This window comes from Hirundo rustica, chromosome 18, assembly GCF_015227805.2.
Source record: "Hirundo rustica isolate bHirRus1 chromosome 18, bHirRus1.pri.v3, whole genome shotgun sequence".
Classification (NCBI taxonomy): Eukaryota; Metazoa; Chordata; class Aves; order Passeriformes; family Hirundinidae; genus Hirundo; species Hirundo rustica.
The window spans coordinates 1,609,104-1,628,422 of NC_053467.1; the positions used below are offsets into that span (position 1 = coordinate 1,609,104).

The 19,319-nt window shown below is 51.8% G+C and overlaps 1 protein-coding gene across 5 annotated transcripts in view; it reads left to right on the forward strand.

Moving 5' to 3' along the window:
- The first annotated feature begins 316 nt into the window (after positions 1-316).
- MYOCD (myocardin) overlaps positions 317-19,319 on the forward strand; it is a 33,734-nt gene continuing 14,731 nt past the window's right edge. For 4 of the 5 annotated variants that reach the window (XM_040081735.1, XM_040081736.1, XM_040081737.1 and 1 more), the window contains exons 1-5: positions 317-687; positions 8,038-8,103; positions 11,598-11,653; positions 15,907-15,982; positions 18,421-18,582. In XM_040081735.1, the coding sequence (XP_039937669.1) occupies positions 633-687; positions 8,038-8,103; positions 11,598-11,653; positions 15,907-15,982; positions 18,421-18,582 (415 nt within the window). In that variant the 5' untranslated portion in view covers positions 317-632. The remainder of the gene's footprint in view (positions 688-8,037; positions 8,104-11,597; positions 11,654-15,906; positions 15,983-18,420; positions 18,583-19,319) is intronic. The other variant, XM_040081739.1, reaches the window with a different exon arrangement.

A 19,319-nucleotide genomic window follows, 5' to 3' on the forward strand; every position in this document is an offset into this window, starting at 1 on the left:
CCCGTGCGGATTTACGTATTTTACTTTTTTCTGAAGGTTCTAATTCAATCCTCACATTCCTGACGTTGGAGTGTGAACCCGCCCCGGGCCGAATCCATCCATCAGCCCTCCCCTCGCCTTTGGGAACTGCGGTGCGGGACCCGCGTCCCACCACGCTGCAAAGAGTTAAGCGCTGGCTCTGTTGATATTTCCAGCGGCTCCCAAAGTCGGCGGAGACGGGGAGCGCCCGGATTGGCTGCGTAGGGCCGGTAGTAATTAGGATCAGATATCAAACTTCTGTCTTTGCTAAGACCCTTTCCGATAGTCGCTGCTCCCCGCTAGACGATGACATCAGCCAGGACACCCAGCTGCTGGTAGTAAACTCCGGGCGGGAGGAGGCTCCCGCTGGCTCCGCGTTAATTAGTCCAGCGCTGCACAGGGGGAGCAGTCGGTGTCTGTGCAGGGTCACTGCTGGATGGGACCAAATCTTGCAAAGCCGCTTGCTGCTCCTTGCCAGCCGGCCGTAAAAGCACCCAGAGAGTCCAGGAGAGCTGGATGAATCCTGAGCACCAGGCACGGTTTGGTCGGCTTTTCCCTGTGGAGGAAGTTAATGGTTTAAGTGAGGGGCGTCTGGATCTGGTCCCTGAGTCACCATGACACTCCTGGGGTCTGAGCACTCCTTGCTGATTCGGAGCAAGTTCAGATCAGGTAGGGAAAACCTTGAGATTTCTCTTAAAACTTCTCTCTCTGTCGAGCCTCAGCCACAGACTTTGGCATTAAACGCTCGGAAGCAGCGTGTGAGCAAAAGAGTCGAGGGGTTGTAGATCTGTCACGGCTTTGCTCTCACACAGGCTGTTCCACAAGTGGAGAGACGCATCTTCCTTCCTCTCTCTGGCTTCTTTTTTTTTTTTTTTTTTTTTTTTTTTTTTTTTTTTTTTTTCTCCTCCTCCTGGTTTTTCGCTGTCTTTGATTTATGTCTGCGGTTTAATCTGGGTAAAACGGCAGTTCCCGGTTCTCCTGCTCTGGCCCTGCTGCGAAGGATTTGGGCAGGAAGCCAAAAGGGCATCTGGGATAAACAAGGTGCCTAATGCCGTCCGTGTATTCCAGGTGCTCTTGCGGGTCTGTGTGGGATAATCCCGGAGAGAGGACGGGCCTGACACTCTCTCTGACAGGCAGGCAGCCGAGCCCGTCCCGTTAAAGTCGTGACTAATTGGAGAAAAATGGATTTGAAGAAACGCGTCATTTTTAGAAGTAAAAATAACAAGTGGAACATGAAAAGTATTTCAAGTGACATCATCAGAGAAATAAAACCGGAGGCACACAATTGATTGCCGCTCGCGGAGGGTTCGCGAGTCAAACATGCCTCCGGCTCGTAAGTCAGGGGAAGCACCGGGCAGGGGCTTCTCCGAGGACGTTCACTGAGTGAAGGTGAGTGAAGGTGAACTATGGGACGGTGGCTTCTAGATCAGCCCCTCTGCTGGATGTTCATGCCTTTAGTCACTGGCTGCGTCTATAGTAAGTATTCTCTCTTTGGGAGTGGGTGTCCTGACTTGTAGCTTGTTGTGTTTTTGCGGGTTTTTAAAACGATCAGAACATACTGCAAATTTTAACGGTAACAAAACCTTCTCAAGGTGCTTTCTCTGACCTTCCCAGAGGTGAAGTTCTCCCTGGGAATGTTATCTGTGAGGATGTGCAGATAAATCAGCCGCGTGTGCTGTACGGGATGCTTTAAATGCGGACGGGGCAGTCACGCTGGAACATGCACCCGGTCTGGCGTGTCACCCACGCCGTGTGTGTTTTTGCCTCCTTACTCATTGTAGATAATGAAACGGGAGATTTATGGTACTGATGGGAGACATGAGTGGTGTTATCAGGATCTCTTAGACAGCTGGGTGGTCAACTTAAACTTTGTTTTCTCAGCAAATACAAAGTTGGCAATTGGTTGAAAACCCCAGAGTGTGTGTGCAAACACAAGTGTCCCAGTCTGGCTGAATTATACAAAGCCCGGGTCCAGGTCTTTGGTGTGGTTTCCATATCGCTCTGATCTTACATTTCATTAGATTAAGTCATTCCTTAAAATTTGTTGGTATATTGGTACACTGCTGTTCATTTGAAAAAAATCTCGGTCTGTAACAATTCCTCCAGCATGTACAAAGCAACACTGCCACCTCCCTGAGGAGCGGAGGACGGGCTGTGCATTGTCCCTGCATTCTTTTCAAATGAACCAGGATTGTTTTTAAGGCTCATTTCTGGTTTATTTGTAAGCTGGCCTTATTATGGAACCAACAGTGGGCTCTCTAAACATATTTTTCAAATGATTCTCCAGGAAAAGTAAACTGTGTGGGTCTTTGCGTCCATAAATTCTCGTGCCTTTCAGCATTTCTAGGACAGTCAATTTGTGGGGCATTCTTTGGTTCATGATTTATTCCCACAACTGCTATCCTTTGCAATGGCCTGGTGAAAGGCAGGCTTCTCATTTGATGAGATTTCTCTGCCTGTTGGTTTTGCTGGAGCTGGGTTCAACCAGCACCCCCAATGAATATCTGCGCCTCGCTGTCCCCATGGCTGTGCCCGCTGCTAACGCGGGACACGGCCGCAGCACAGCCCTGGATGTCACAAGTGTGTGAGGCGTGAGGAGACCAGGATGCTGAGAAACCCAAATAAGTCAAATAAAGCTGCTTCCAGTTTGTGCTGGATTTTTTAATTAACGTAGGGAATAGAGAAGGAAAAAGCTAACATTTAATGGAACCTCTTTTATTTGCAAAGTTTCCTGTGGCGTCCCTGCTCCGTGTGGGGGCTTTGTCATCTGTGAAGCCCCACAAGGATGGCAGGAGGTGCACAGCTCTCATTCACCATCCTCCATCCTCTTGGAAGAGGGTTGAGAGTCTCAAACAGCCCATGGCTGTGCCCCACACCGTCCTGCACGGCTCAGGGGCTGTGACACGGGACAGCAGCACTTCCAGAGCTGTGTACATTGCAGAGGAGCAGGAGGGATCAGCCCCCAGAATAAATGCCAAGCCCCAAGGAGCCGCGCTGAGCCGTGCTCCATCGCTTTGGAAACGCTCTCGAGCAGGCAGGTGTGAGGCTCTGTTTGCTCCCCAGGTTTGGGGAGGATTAGCTGTGCTCCATGACTCACGATGAGTCTGAATCCCTTTTGAGGGATTCCAGGCCAACATTAAAGAGGGCTGAAGTAAATCTTAATAACTAAACTTTCGCTGTCTCTCCCTGGCCTGCGCACGCAGAGCAGCTGAAGGAGCTATGTGAGTGCGTTGAGGGGAGCTGGAGATACATTACTTGTTGTTTCCTCCTCCTAGAATCCCTTTAATCTCTGTGCTATGCTCCAGGCAGAAAGTGGAGCAAGGAGGTGGCAGCTAGAAGATGTTGGCACTGGTGTGGCTCCAGATTCAGCTCTCTGGTCCCTCACTTCCCTCTGACAGCATCACTAGCAAGCAAAATTGTGTTTATCCAGGAAAGGCTGCCGTGGTGCTGGCAGTGGCTCTTCTCAGGGTGCCCTGCAATCACCCCTTGAGTGCCACAGCCGTTTCTCCTGCTCTTGTGTCTCCAGTGGTGCCAGTGAAGGACCAGCACAGCTGTGCCATGAGGAGGGACAGTGGCTATCCCACTGCCAGGCGCCAGGAGCCTCTCCAGAGGAGAGAGAGGAAATCACCACCATGCTGCAGTCCTGCAGGGTCCCGCTTCCCTTCCTCGAGGATCTGTGTGCCTCTTTATTTTGTCTGTTTGGCCAAAGATAAATGCTCCGATCTGAGGTCATCCTGACAAATTTTGCAGGAAAGGTGATTCTTCAAGTCTGCCATGCTGTCCCGTGCGATCCAGCTATCAATGGGGTTGCACTAAATCAACGGGACATCTAAGTGCTGTTCCAGAAACACATTTAACTCCTCCCAGAGATGATCATTTATGTGATCTCTTGCTCTGAGTACAAACCAATTGTTCTCCAGCAGTGGAGAAGCGTTGGCATCGAGCAAAGCAAACAAAGCTGACAAATGCAGATCCAGCCTTAGCCCTGACCTTTTTTTTATTTTTTGCAGCTACATGGAAAAGAGCTTGCAAAGCCAACATCTGCCTAACTTCAGTGGTAATTCAGATAATTGGTGAGAAGTGAAAGTTTAACACTATAAATAAGACTCTGCATGGCTTGGCATGGGGTACCAAGACCTAATTGTGGACACATGGGTGTGGGTTTGCAGGGAAGACTTGCCTGGCTCCGTGGAGGAAAGTGTTCATGCTTACACGTAGGGCTTGAATGAAACTGAGATGGGAGAGGAATTTATTCTGTCTGCCTCCGGTGGCGAGAGTGATTTGGACCAAAATCAGCAGGTCAACAAAGGCAGAAGAGAATAGGTCCTGGTAGGGTGTTTGGCCAGGCGTTTTGGCAGAACCTTTATTTTGATTTTCCTGGTGTCCAAAGATAAAGCATGCGCCTGCGTTTCCTCTCGGATCATGAACTCATGCAGGTCACAGTCAGTGCGTGTGTGCTCAGACCATGGCCTTGCTGTAACTGATGAGACTGTTTTGTGAAGTTTTTGTAAAACACTGACTTGATGTAGATCAGTTTGGGCTTGGTTTCATTTTTCTGGTTCTCTGTCAGTCAAGCATGTGTTGTAGCACAGATCAAAACCTCACTGTGCTTCAGGGGACATCTGGGCTGCTCGTGGGGGTGCTGAAGGGGTGGCTCCCAGGGGAGACCCTGTTCTCAGGACCCCAGTGAGGCTGAGGCTGCACATTATGATGGATTCAGAGGGATTTCACAGCTGGTTGTGTCTGTTTGGTGGCCTGGGCTCCTTGCTAGCCAGCTGTGCTACCCTAGTGTCTCTTCCAAGATACCTGAAGAGCTGGACCTGGGTTAAAAATGCAGTTCTCCCCCACGCAGAGATTTTTCAGTGCAGTCTCCCAGGTAACACACACATGTGTAGCACATCTGGCTGTTAGAAGTGAAATGCTCCCAGCTCTGCAGTGACATCACAGGCAGAGATAAAGCAGTGCCCACCTGGGAAAGGACTGACCAGGGCTGTCCATGGCTGAGCAGTGCCATTTCCAGCCTCACCTCTGAGCTTCATCCCTGCTCACACAGGTCCCACAGAGGACAACGTGGGCCTGGAGGCACGATGTTACAGAGAAATCACTTTGTGGCTCGTGGCTATGGGCAGAGCAGATGGGCTGAGATCCATGGAGGGGCTCAGGACAAAGTTTGGCCAAGGTGTTTTTGCAAAACAGCAGCTCCAGGAAAATCTTACGAGGCTCTGCTGTGTCAGCTCCACGGAGGCTGGCTGGCTTGTCACCCAGCTCAGAATCACTCCCCGCTGGAGTTTGATGCCTTCCCTGCTGCCCGGGTGGGAAGGAGCCCCACAGTCCTGCCCACATCCTGCTTTGAGAACCAACTCCTGCTCCTGGTGCAGCTGCCAGGAGCAGACCCAGTCTGAGAGGGCCATGAACAGCACGACTGAACCTGCCCGAGTGCCAGCCCTGCCAGGACCTTGGGACAGTCATTGGGGCAGCTCCTCTTCCCCATCAGGCTCACACAGTACCTGGGACATGAACAGCCAGCCTCGCAGCCAGCAGCAGTCCTGCCCTTCAAAGGTGGCTGGGTCCAAATCAAGGCCAGGATTTGGGCTTGGTGATCCTTGTGGGTCCCTTCCTACTCTGGATATTCTCAGATGGTTTGCAACAGGTTTTGGAAGTCCATAGGAATATCTGAGAGTCAAGTCATGCATCCTGCTGCATGAGGAGGTCCAGACTGGGATGAATATTTGGTGGCTGAAATAACTGTTTCAGCTGTTGAGTGTGTGCTGCTCCTGGGAGTGGCTGGTACTCGCACTCACATTTTTGGACACTCACATTTTTGGACACTCACATTTTTTGACAGCACTCCCTGAACAGACAAAGCTGGATAAAATTTTCCTCCTTGCCCCTGTAGCTTAAGGATGGGCCAGGCTTAAGGATGTTTGTAAACTCAGCATGGCCCATGATGAACTCCCTGTCTGGGGGAGGTGACCTGCCCGTGGAATCGCTCAGCTCTCACACCAGAGCACTGAGTGGCATTGCTGGGTCACAGCACAAAAACCAAACTGCAGACCTTTCCTCCTGGCACAAAATTACCGTTACCTAGCCCCAGATCCCCTCTGTGACAGTCTGTCCACAGGGCAGGAGGCGAAGGAGAGGCTGTGAGGTGGAGCATGGACCAGCTGCAGTGGGGGGGATCCCCCAGGCTGTGCCCTGCTCACTGGGACCCAGTGGGATCTGGGGAATCCGGGCTCCCAAGCACTGCTCACGCAGTGGGAGAGCTGTGGCAGTGAAACCCACACGTTTTCATCACTTCTTGCAGCGGGCCAGATGATGAATCTCACACCCACCACACGCGAAATCATCATCACCTCCCGAGCTATGCTCCAAGGGGATTTGTATCCTCTCCTTTTTCTCCTCACCAGCCTGGCTGACAGCTGGCTGCTCCAGGGGGCTGGTGAATTGTTTGTCTGCTAGGAAGGGCTACGAAATAAGCAGGAGCAGCAGGGAATGTGGGCCCTGAATGCACAGACTGTTAGAATCCCCCCTCGCCTGTGTGGATGTGGGGCATCGCTTGGTGCGGCTGCGTCGGAAGCTGGAGTGAAATGGTGCAAATAATTTGGCACACGTGGGAGCTGTGAAGGGAAGTGATGGAGGATCCTCACTCGGGATATCCTCCAGCCTGATGGGGCACTGCTGTGTCCTTGACAGGGTGGTGTAAGTGACTCCTGTTAATAATGTGGTGCTGTGTGTAAATTGCCTCAGTTGAAGGCAGGATGCTCTAATGCCTGGGGTCCTGCACCAGGAGAGCGCAGAACCATTTTTGGGTGAGCAGGAGATTGTTTTTATTCTTGGACAGTTTCTGACCTCCCTCAGCTCACCTGTTCCATGAAGATCCAACCTTTCCTCAGGGAAAGTGCCAAGCTCTGCTCGGTTCTTCAGTGTGGGCAGTCACAAAGAAGGTTCTACACAGGGAAGCTGGGGTCCAGCTGCCCCTGTGTGAGATCCCAGCCAGGAGATCTGCACGGCCCAGGAGGAAACACCGGCATTCCCAGAGCATGGACCACCTCATTTGGTTCTGAGGGTCCCTGAGGGCCGTGACTTCTGCAAAGGGGGTGCAGATAACTGGGTGCAGCGTGGGTACCCAGAGTGTGAGGGTTTAAATCCGTGTCCACAGGCAGAACCAGCCCTTAGTGAGGGTGGTGCCATGGGGAAGAGGAGGGCTGCAAACTCCCCCGGCAGCAAGGTTTGCCAGTGACTTCAGCCATCAGCTTCACCCTGGGTTCACAAGAACAGCACACACACAGACTTTACTGCATACTGAAGGCTACATTCTTCCCTCACAGCAAGAATCTATCTTTGGTGTCCAAAGAAGTGCTGGAATTTGGCAGGAGATCGTTGTCCCATACGAAACCTTCACGAAGCGTTTGCTCTGAATGTGAAACATGGCTTGTACAGAGGACGTGGAAAAGTCACCAGCAGTGGCATCTCAGGGAGCCCCATGCTTTGGGGACTGCTCTGGGAGGGATTATTTTTCAGCTCCATCCCACATCCCAGGAGAGCTGTGCTGTTGACACGAGCTGTTGGCAGAGCTCAGCAGGTTGCTCCCAAGGACATAAATGCTGTTCTTGCCTTTCTTTTCCTTCCAACCCCAGCTCATTCCAGGCAGCTGAGGAGAAGCAGCCTGGGGCTGTGCTGGTGGGCAGGGAAGCGTGTGGTTGTGTTGTGACTGAGGTGTTTGTGTTCATGGCAAGCTGTACTGAGCTTCCAGCAGGGAAGCACGGAATCGAGTTTTGTGTTTTACCTTGTGATACAGGCGTCCTCTTTGAAGACAAAACCACAGGTGCAGAATCTGACGCTAACTCCAAGTGCAGTCCCTTGACCTGGGTGATGGGATGAGCTAAATTACTGGTGCAGCAGCAGCAGGGATCGGTGCCAGACCTCTGTGCCACACGCAGACCCTACACACTCTGTCCCTGCATTGGCACCTCGGCACAATCCCGCCCCTTTCCCTGACGCTCTCTCTCTCTCTCACAGTTTTACAGCTGCGGCTCCAGCAGAGAAGGACCCGTGAGCAGCTGGCAGACCAAGGCATCATGCCACGTGAGTTACCTTCTTCTGCCTTTTCCATCCCGTGCTCATCCTGGGCACTGCTGGGGCACCGTGTGGCACCAGCTGCCTGCTCAGCCCCCCACAGCTCAGAGCAAAGCGCTACCAGGGGGACTTTGCTTCCAGCCCTGCAGAGATATGACAATCCCTGGTGCTGTACAGTGCACTGATCACACCGTAATGCCCCTGCTCAAAGTGAAGGCAGGAGAGATGCTCTCCTTACACCATCCAAAATTTCAGCTGCAGAGCTCCCCGTGCCAGAGGTGACTGCAGCAGGACAAGCATACCCAGCTCAAACAGGGCTCACAAAGCTGTTCATGCAAGGGCAGAGACTCTCCTGCCCTCCTGTAAAAGCCAGGACAAGAACAAGCCTGTCTGTGATAGGAGAAGGAAGAGAGGGCTCATTCCAGGAGGCTGGGGAGGAAGGCAGCTCTGGGGAGCTCCAGGCAGTCCCTGGAGGACTGAGACATACCCAGACCTGTGCCCAGGCAGGACCCCACAGGGCAGAGCTGTCAGCACCCACCTGAGGCCAGTGAACCCCCACAGGGGCTGCTCGCTGCAGAGTGACAAATGTGCTCCCCCCTGACCCCAATCCACCCCTGCTCACCTGGCATTCGAGCCTGGGACTCCAGGACAGCATTATCCTGAAATCTTTCTGCACCAGAAAGTCAGCTGCTAGAGCCCAAAAAGTCAGTGAATGAAAACCATCCCCTTCTGCACCTGCAGGTGCACCATGAAAGCTGTAGCACCACTGGAGAAAGGATGTTGGGAGCTCAGCCCTGCTCAGTGGAATACTCCATCCTGACCTAGCTCAGGCTCCATGTGCATATCTGTGGTTACCTGGGACCCAGGTAGAGGATTATCCTTTCTGCCTCATCAAGGAACCCCTTGGGTTCGCTGCTAAGATCACAATTTTCCAGAGGCTGTGTCACTTCTGTCTCTTCTGGCTGCCCTTGAAGGCTGTGGTGGAGCTCTTGCCTAAGCAGCAGAACACCACCTCTCTACAAGCATGGCTCTAGCACCGCTTGCTGCACCCTGTCCCTGCCCTGTCCCTCCCGGAGGATTGTGCTGAACAACAAAGGCCTTCTCAGGACATTCTTGTCAGCACCAAGCATTAGGAAAACTCGAGCAGGACGACGAAAAATCACGGCTGCCAAAATGTTCAGTGGTTTTAAGGCTGATAAATGCCTACTCTTTCCATTTCTCGCCCGTTTATTTCTTTAAGCCTTCAGATTTGATGCTGCCTGCCACGAAAGGGCAGGCACTTTGATCACAGGACTCCAGGAGCTGAAGCTTTAGACAAAATACTGTGATATTCGCTAGAGGAACGCAAGAACATGGGGCAGCAGTGCCCCCTGAGGGGTTTGTTACACCTGGGGCTGCTCTGCGAGGCTGCGCTGGCACACGAGGCACCCGACACCCCAAACCTTCCACACCGCAAAGTATCCAGCCAAATACATTTGATGGCAACTGAAGGGTGTTTTCCTGTTACTTACGGCTTCTTTGCACTCCCAACTTCTAGGCTGACATTTTGCAGTCTGGTTTCTGTCCAAGAAGACCATTTTGGGAAACTTGAGCGCGGTTCACTCGCCGAAAGTAACAGAAGAAAAGGCACTTATGCCATTATAAAAACAAACAGGCAGGATTTAACTGCTGGGTTTGACATGGGGAGGAAGTGTCAGATGTTAGCGTTTAATACATGCGAGCCCCAGCCAGCTTCCCCATGGCTTGGGCATGTGCAGACATTCCTTAGGAAAAAACAAGGCTTTGTTAAGCATCTCTTCCCATGCCATGTTGGTTCTGAGGACCAGCAGGTGAGTCCCCCTGGCTGTGGTGGACTGCAGAAGTACCTGTGCTTGAAGGGCCTCCTGCTGCACACAGCCACCCCCTCATCCTCACTGAAGCCTTTAAACAGCTGTCCCAAGGTGATCAGCACCACACACGGCGCCTCTGCCCTGGTGCCCCCAGACCCTCACCCATTTCATGCTGAAATGTCATCCCCTGACACGTTCTCTGAACTAGCAGTATCATTATTTGTCCTGCAGACTGATGCAAGCTGCAGCAGCCACGTAATTCCTCCACAAATCTTGGTAAATTACTGAACTCTGCAGCACTCTCCCCTTGAATGGCACAGCACTTGGTGAGTGCCTGTAGCACACTGCCAACATCAGTCCTTCACGTGAGCAGGGCTGGGAAAGTCGTCTCTCTCGCTAACTTCATTTCTCTTTCTTTAATTTTGCTTCCGATTAAAGCAGCTGTCACCAGTGCTGGTGGCTGCTCACTGGAGCATGGCACAGCAACACCAGCTTGTCTGTCTGTCTGTCTGCTTTCCAAAGGGCAGGAGCAGGAATGTGCCCTCTGTGTTTTCCTGTGGCTCACTGGATCTTCCAGGGGTTGCCTGGGCGTTGACCACTAAAAGTCCACTCAGGGGTCCCCCAAACCTTTCCTGTTTCTCCCCTAGACCTGGTGGAGGATAACAAGGCCTGCACGAAAATAGTTTCTGTCTTTATTGGACCCCGTTCAGACGATGGAAAGGGAATTTCTGTTGCCAGACAGAGAGTTGCAGCAGACTGTTTTTTTGTGGGTCAGGACACCTTCCCCTTCCTGGTCCCAATGGGAGCAGTTAGTTTTGTCTGCTTACACAGGCAGAAAAGAATTTTTGTAGGATTTGAGAAGCATTAACCCCTTCACCATGCGAATTCTGCCTCGATTCCTACTGCACCACATTAAACAAGGGAATGTGCAGGGCTCTCCCTGACTCCGATACAGGCTGCTCCGTGGGACTGGTGTTCACTGGCCCCAGAGCCAGGGACTATTGACCTTTTTTTTGGGAGCACTACTGGAGTCAGGAGATGCTGAGGACATGGTGTGCTCCTTGCCTGCCCAGGGAGGTCCCACATGTGACACAGCTGCCTTTGAGCAGGACAGGACAAATGTCCAGTCATGGTCAGTGGCAGAAGGGGATAAAGGATCACCTGGCAATGCCCTCTCTGCAGGCTGCACCACAGACCCCAAGAGCTGAGGCAGGTATTAATTTTCCTGCTGACCTCAAATCTTAATCACAGACAGGTTTCACTTTCAGGTTTCACTTTCAGGTGAGGTCCCTCACAGGTGTTTGCTCTTCCCAGATCCATCTTCTGGAGCTGTGGTGCCTTCCATTACCTGCAGGGAACACGACAGGGAAAAGATTTATCTGCTCTCCGAGGTGTCCCACAGAGCACTGTGTTTCAAAGCCTGCACCCCCTCCCTGCCCACGTGCCTCCTGCTCTCCCCATGCTCTCCATCCCCCCTGCTCTCTTGCCATGGACTGGCTGAGAGCATGGGATTTCCCAGAGCTTTCCTGAGTTATTTTTAGTCAGCACAATAAAGAGAACGGCTAGTTTGTGTTGCTATTTTTATAGCACTCATTAAAATGCTGTTGCTGAATATCCTGGTAGCTGCTTGCTTCCGCTCCTGTGCTGACTGCTCCTCTTTCTTTCCTGTTGCAGCACTGAAAAGCCCATCAGCATTCCATGAACAGCGAAAAAGTCTGGAGCGAGCCAAGGTAACTCCTGCAGCCGTCCCAATGAGGGAACACATGGGCTTGCTTTGCATGAATCACGGGGTTTGAAAGCACCTTCCACCACTGTCCCCTCCTCTGGCACCCTCCACTCTGGCCTGGTGGCCAAGGATGAGGGGCAGAGCACCTGCTCTGCTTCCAGAATGCTCTGAAGCATCCTTCCCCGAGCAGAGAAGGTATAAAAAAAGGGCAGAAGGGGCATCTGTGCCCTGAGCCGTGGGGTTTTACAGCAGCCCCAGGTTTTACAGATGGCTGTGGGCAGGGCAGGGTTCAGCACAGATTTGCCAGTCCTTGCAGTAAATGTCCAACCAGCGGAACTCCTGCTTCCCCCTCGGGGTCACATCCACAGCCTGCTCCCCGTGTGCTGGCTGCTCTGCCCTCCTGGCAGCCAGGTGAGAGCAGGGCCAGGCTTGAGGGAACACATCAGCAAGCGTGCAGGGGGAATGCAGGTGCCACCTGCAGCCAGTCCCCAGGGAACCCGCACTTGTCACCAGGCTGGAGCTCTGGCTTGATCCCTGCAGCGTACCTTGGCCACTAGGACACAACGTCCAAGGGGGAAATGGGCCAGGTTCCAACTCACCCCATTACCAGGCTCCCCTAAACACTGCCAAAGGACATTGAAACTCTGTGATCTGATCACTTCTTGGGAGCTCGCATTGGTTTTCCAATCGCCAGCAATCCAGCCTTGATCAAGCTGGAGGGACGATCCCAGAAAGGGAAGCAATTAATCGTGCAGGTTTTGCCTGAACACAAGAATTTGCTCCATTAGTCTGCAAAACCTGCCTGCAGTCACATGGGGAAGGACCTTTGCAAGGAAGAATGATTGTGAAATACAGGGAAGCGCTCTTCTGAACTTAAACACACTCCAAATCACTTGCCCCGAGCCTCCCGTGGTAACAAACGGCGAGCATAAGAAATAAACCACGGCTCTGAAAGATTAGTATGCTTAAAAAATTTCAAGCAATCCAAAGTATCCTTGAAGCGTCATATATTTTGCAGTTAAAGTATACATTCGTGTCTCTTTGTCTTTTCTCTTCAAAAGCTTTCACTGGCTGGCTGCCTGGGGAAAGGGGAAGGATGGTCTAGTCTATCCCAAACCACGGGCATGTTTAGAAAGTGCTAATGAAGACACTGAGCACAGCCCGTAACAAACATTATTCCCTTGCAAAGCTGCCCTGCTTAGACCTGGAAAATCAGCAGCTGTTTCCCGACAGTTGCTCGAAGGCATTTGTTGTTTAGCTGATGTTCCCCCAAGCTGACGCTGTGCAAACAGAAAGCAGATAACTGTCCCTGTGTTGTGGAAGCTCCTCTGCTCCAGCTGCTGTTAGGAAAGCTCACATCTGAATTCTTCATCATTTGCACCCCAGAGACACAAATGCAGCATATTAACAGCCAGGGTCCAAACGAGCTGAAGTCACAGCAGGAACACAGCTGTGGGACAGCAGCTGGAGCTGAGCCCAAGTCAGGACCTGATCTAAGGATTAGCTGGAAATGCACTGCGTGAGTTTAAAATGCACTCAGGTGCCGACACCAGCTTGCTCTGACCTGGCACAGGAACCAGGCAAACCTACACACGGTCCAAGCACGGGATTGTGTTGGTGGAAATAAGCTGGGGAAAACACGGGGGAAGGGCAAGGCGTCGTAAAGACTTCAGTAAATAAACTGTCTATTATTTGTTTAAACTTGTCACTGGCTACGTTAGAGGCTGGCAGCAGGCCAGCGCAGCAGACTTTGAAGTCCATGTCCTATAAAAGATTGCTGGGGTGGAGGACAGAGAGCAGGCTGGCTTTCCTGGGGCTGTCTGCCTGGGCAGGGCTCGAGCCCTCACCCGGCACGGGGGGGCTGTGAGGTGCCTGTCCTGCCTCTGCCCCAGGGCAGTCCTGACTAGTGTGTGAGCAGTGCCTGGGGTGTGAGCACTGACAGAGCCCCCCTGCCCACTGTCTGCTCTCTGAACTGTGCTGTGAGCTCTTGGCCCCTCGCTCCCAGCCCAAGCTGCTCTGCTGAAGTCTGAGCACACCACTGTGTGTGTATCCAGAGCTGTGTCTCTTTCTTCCTGCAGCACTTTTAAAAGCTGTTTTGCACCCTGTCTCCCGATAACCATCTCACCTGTGGACTGACCAACGTCCCCTCCCTCAGCCCCCCTCTGATCTGATCTCTGACTCCGTGGTGATGTCTGCAGCTGCTGCCCAGACCCTTCCTTGGACCCTTTCAGACGCAGGGAACAGCACTGACACCCTGTGCTGTGTCTCCCTTGCTGGTTTGGGGTTGTGGGTCAGCTCCTGATCACTGGATTCTCCAGAGCCTTTTACACTTTTCCAATGCATGAAGTAACTAATTTCTGCCTAAGGCCCTGTCCAGTGACCGCTGCAGGAGCATCCCTGGTGCATTGGGTCTCCATCCACCGCAGTGCCTAATCAGCTGTAACCTGAACACAGCCCTTCCCAAATGTCCCTCTTGGAACTGTAGCCCGTGCATTTCGGATCATCAGTTGTGCCAAATCGCGGTGCACTGGAATCAGCCTTGCATGATTCAGAATTAAGGAGTGCGTCTTCTATCATTCAAGGCATTAATTAATATATTGACTAGCAGGAAAAATCGCTTTGTTAACAGGATTTGATTTATTCTTCTGTTCAGACTCTGATCCATTTCCAATTCCTCTGGTGATGCACAGCTCTGCTCCTTTTTCATATTAGTCTTATCCAGACCAAATTTCTCTGGCTTGCACGTGAGAAAGCCATGGGAGATAATGTCAAAACATGCTTTGAGTCAAGCTGCGTGATACTCGCTGTTTACTCCTGTAACAGAAAACTGTCAGTTCTCCATAGAAGGAATTTTGGTTGATGTGATGCGATTTGTTCTTGATAAATTCATCCTGGCTCTTGCTCACCTCCTTGCTATCTTCAAAATTAATTTATATAGATTGTTTGATTACTTGGTACAATATCTTGCTGTCTGCTTGATAATTTCCTGGTTTCTTCTTCCCATCTCTTTTAAAGCTAGCAATTACTCTCCTTTGCCCAGTTTCCTGGAGAACCACAGATAGTTGCTCCAGCCTCGCGTGTCTTAAAATTGTTTGGGAACATTTAACTCCTCTGAGTACCCTCTAACCTGTCCTCCAACCTGACAATTGGCGTTTCTTCCCTTTTGTTGCTGAAGGTTCTTGGCTGAGCCACCTGTTTGATAAAGAGCCATTAATCTTTTTAGTGAGGATGGTTTTTAAAAGGCATTAAATCCTGTAGCCATCTCAGTGGTATGCACAATTATTTCTCCTGTTTATGGAACACGGACAGCACTTTCCATTGCCTGATCCTGGCTACAGAAGTCCTTACAAGATCCTTTTCTCATGATCCTGTACATTTTGTACTGTGGATTTCCAATTTTGCTCCAGCTGCTTGTACTATTCTTTTATATTTATCCTTAAGATCTTAATCTCTTTGAACTCTGTGCAATTTTTGTACTATTTCTTCTCGCGGCTCAGCTTAGTTTAGAGCTTGTCTAAGTTGAGCTCTAGCTTTTCTTCACCAGGGGATAAGCTTATGTTTGTATTCTTGAGGTCACCCGCCCTCGAGGCTGACTCTCTTGGCCCTCCTGGATGGTGTTCCTGTACCTCTGTGTGCTTCTCTGTTCCTAAATCCATGAGGGGCTTGGCACAAGGCTCCAGGACCGTGTCCATCACAAACCCAACTGCAGTGACTGCAAAGCCGATTTTCCCAACCCCGTATCACAGCTTGGGTGAGGAAGCACAGAGCACCGGGGCTGCAAGGCTGCAGGGAGGTGAAGCCTCGTGGCTGACCTGGGTACAGAGTCTGAGTGCTTTCGTGACTTGTTCTGCCTGACACCTCACCCCGGAGTGCTGGGCTTTCCACAGCAGCTGCTGCTACCAGGACATCCTGGAGCATCTCTCAGAGGTGACGTTGTGTGCAGGCCCTCTGCTCCCAGGGAATAAAGTCTCACCCTTCCTGTGAGTTCTCCTAACATTTCAGGCATCAGAAGCCCAAGAGCGATGGCAAAGGGCACAGCAGTGGCTGCAGTGCACAGTCAGCAGCTATGTGCACGTTGTTCCCTTTCTGAAGAACTCCTGCCCAAGAACAAGCGTTTCAGTGATGGAAAATGTAATTTAGGAGCTCGCTCAACCCAGCTTGTAATAAACCCAGAAGGATCGTGGGATGGCACAGGGGCAGGTGCTCTCAGTACCTTATTGCTTCTCTAGCCAGGTAACTTTGCTTTGTGTTCTGCAGACTGAAGATTATCTCAAGCACAAGATCAGAAGCAGGCCTGAGCGGTCAGACCTGGTCAATATGCACATTCTGCAAGGTAAGACTGCCCGAGCTTCTCCCACATACCCCTTGTGTCCCCTGCCCTGGGACTCGTGTTCTCCTGCCCTTCTCGTGTTCCTTCAGGAATCTCATTGCCATGGCTTTGCTCCAGCTGCTCATGGGGGGCAGACTCGAATGGGACACGTACGAAATTCTGCCCAGACCCGGTGTTCAGGAAGCAGGACAGGCTTTTATTTCCTGACAGACACAGTCCCAAGGCCACCCAGTCTTCCTCCCATCTCTGGCAGGGAGCAGCATAAGATGCTCTAGGGAACAATGGGGTACAGAACAGCTGTGAGAGAGAACTCTGTTAGACTCCGGTGCCAGTGGCTGAACATGAAGAGCAAACCCAGGGAACTTTTCCAGGGCACTGAAATTCCTATAGCAGTTCATTGTAACACCTTCCCAAAGCTGGGCATCTTTTGTGCTGCAATAATTCTGGATATTCTGTGTGACAGCCCGTGCAGTCAGTGACCCAATCAGAGCTGTATGGAAAGCCCTGCTATCAGTCCGTGAGCCACAGCAGCTCTCTCCTCTCCCATCCTGGTGTTCCCTCTCAGCCAGAGAGCTGGCAGGGCTGTATCCCATCACAGACAGCAGAACACCACAGTGTCCCTCGTTATCTCCAGAGATAACGAGATCCTTAGAGACAGAGAGGATGTGCAGCCTCCCTCCCTCCCTCCTTGAGCCCTGGCACTTGCCTGGAAGAAGCAGATCACACTCTGGCAGCTGTGAGTGCTGCCCTCAGCTCTCAGCATGGATGCAATCTGTATTTCTTTTTCCCCTCTGGCAGGCAGGAGGGCTGAGCCTGGGTCCTGTGCTGGATCAGTGTTGCTGCCTTGCTTTTGGGTTTCCATCCCTCAAATAAGCTAGCCCCACTGCTTGTTTAAGAGATGGAGAGTGTCCTTCCCTTAGGTTAAATGATGGAGGCGATGTGGACTGGAGCTGGGGGCTGTTCCCAGATGTGGAGGCAGCTGCAGTCCCTGGGCAGGGACAGGGACAGAGCCAGCCAGGGGAGAGAGACTGCAGAGAGCAGAGAGTGCCTGGCTGTGCACTCAGCAAGAGGCATGTGCTGCCCCACGCCCCCCTTACCTGCACACACCTCTGCTCACACCTCTGTCTGTCCTGCTCTGCCTTTCAGAGCTGTGTCTTGGCATATCCATTCTGTGGATATGACTCACAAATCCATTTTGTTCCCAGCTGCACCTAGAGGTGATTGGAACTGGCCAGGTGACACGGTCTGCATCACCCAAGTGCTTTGAAGGCGCCCCTCCTGTTGCAATTCACTTTAAGCAGCTCATTTGTGTGCACTGGGTCTGTAGAATCTGAGGCCAGGAATGGCCCTGGACCAGCTCTCCTGACCTCCTGTAGAGGATTTCCGTGGTATCAAACCCTGTAGCTCATGCTCCTGACTGTATCTCTTCCAGAGACTGTCCAGGCTTTGAAGACAGAACAACCTACAGACAGCTGTTCCTCCTTTAGACCCTCAAGGGTTTAGCAGTGGTCTGGTTTAGAATCCCACTCCCTCACTACTCATGCCTGGTCCAAGAGAGGAGCCAGATAGCTTTGTTCAGGAAATCTTTCTCTTTAAGTTGCTATTCTTCTGTCACCCTTTGATAACGGCGGTCTTCTCAGCTGGCTTTGGTAGGGGTGCAGCTTCCAGATCTACCTGCCTTCGCTCTGCTCCTCCCCAGCTCATTCTTCCCTGAAAGCCTGGAGCACTGTAGTCAAGTCACCTCCAGAAGTCCACAGCCCAAACCTCGGCATTTTGAATTCCATTTACTCCAGTAAACTTCAGCCATTTACTCCAGCTGTCAAGCACTGCCAGTGGTTCTATTCTCCAGCTGTTTCCCAGAGGTAGGGATCCATCTGCCACAAGGGGCCAATGTGCTCCAGGAGCTGGAGACCCCTTTGGCCCTTGCTAGTGGCATCTTGCTCATGAAGATTCCATCACAGATCACTCCTGGGCCTTGCAGAGGATGCTCCAGCTGTAGGCTGGGTTTGCAAGCCCAGGGCAGTAGAGAGGCTCTTGTTTGGGGATGGAGAGGCTGAGCCTGAGGCTCAGAGAAGGACTCATGTCCCAAACCCCAGCAGCCCCACCCAGTCTAGCAGAGCAGATGCTGCTGTGCTGAGCCATGCTCAGGTATTGGCCACAGCCCCCAGAGTTTGTGCTGAAGGACTCCACATCCTCACTGAGTGCTGAGCCCCTGGTCACAGAATTCACAAAATCACCAGCTCGGAAGAGAGCTCCAAGATCATCGAGTCCAACCCAGCCCCAACACCTCAACTAAACCCTGGCACCCAGTGCCACATCCAGGCTTTGTTTAAACACACCCAGGGATGGTGACTCCACCACCTCCTTGGGCAGATCATTCCAGGACTTTATTATTCTTCCAGTGAAAATCTTTTCCCTGATGTTTCTGTTTGCCCTTTTAGACTCAGCTGCAGAGGGGTCCATTCAGTCTACTCAAATGAAGCTGAAAAGAGCCCGACTGGCAGATGACCTCAACGAAAAGATTGCGCTCAGGCCGGGTCCTTTGGAGCTGGTGGAGAAGAATATTATTCCTGTGGACTCAGCTGTGAAAGAGGCCATAAAAGGTAGTGGCAGTGAACATGTGTGTGTTTGTGTGTGAGCATGGAGTGGGGCAGGGGCTGTCCAGGAACCCACAGTGACCACAGGAATTGACTGACCTGGATGAAGGAGCTGCATTTATGGCTTAAGTTTCATTATTTTAATAATATTTTAGTAATAATTTAATAATTTTAGTAACCAACCCAGTCCAGCACAACCTGTGGGCACAGAGCTCTCATCTTAGAGCAGTGGCACTGAAACCTGCACCATTGCTCAGCCACATTCCCTCAAAAAGAGCCTCATGTGGAGACAGCCCCAGACTTCAAAAATACGAGTTGCTGTCCTTTCACTGCAGGACCCTGCCGACCTTCCTGCTCCTTTCTCTGCTTTCGGCTCTCCCTGTCCTGGCACTGGGCCCTGGTGAAATTCGAGTCACCTCTCTGCTCTGTGTTGGCTCCCACACCAGCTCCCCTGCAGCAGCGTGGGGGAAGTAATTGTGGATGATTCTTCCTCCCTCCTGTGGTGGGAGGAGGTGATGGAGGAAAACCAAGCTTAGGCATAAGGCAAGTGCTGGGTGTACCCTGCTCCGTCTCCAATGAGGCACTGAGAGCTGCTCTGCCCCTGGAAGCTGCTTGTTCTGTTGCTCACAGTTCCTCAGTTAATGGGATCATTTCCATTGGCACAATCCCATTTGAAGGGTCTGTTCTGGAGCTCAGAGCACGCTGGGGACAATGGCTTTGGGACAGAAAGGGTCTTGGAGCCA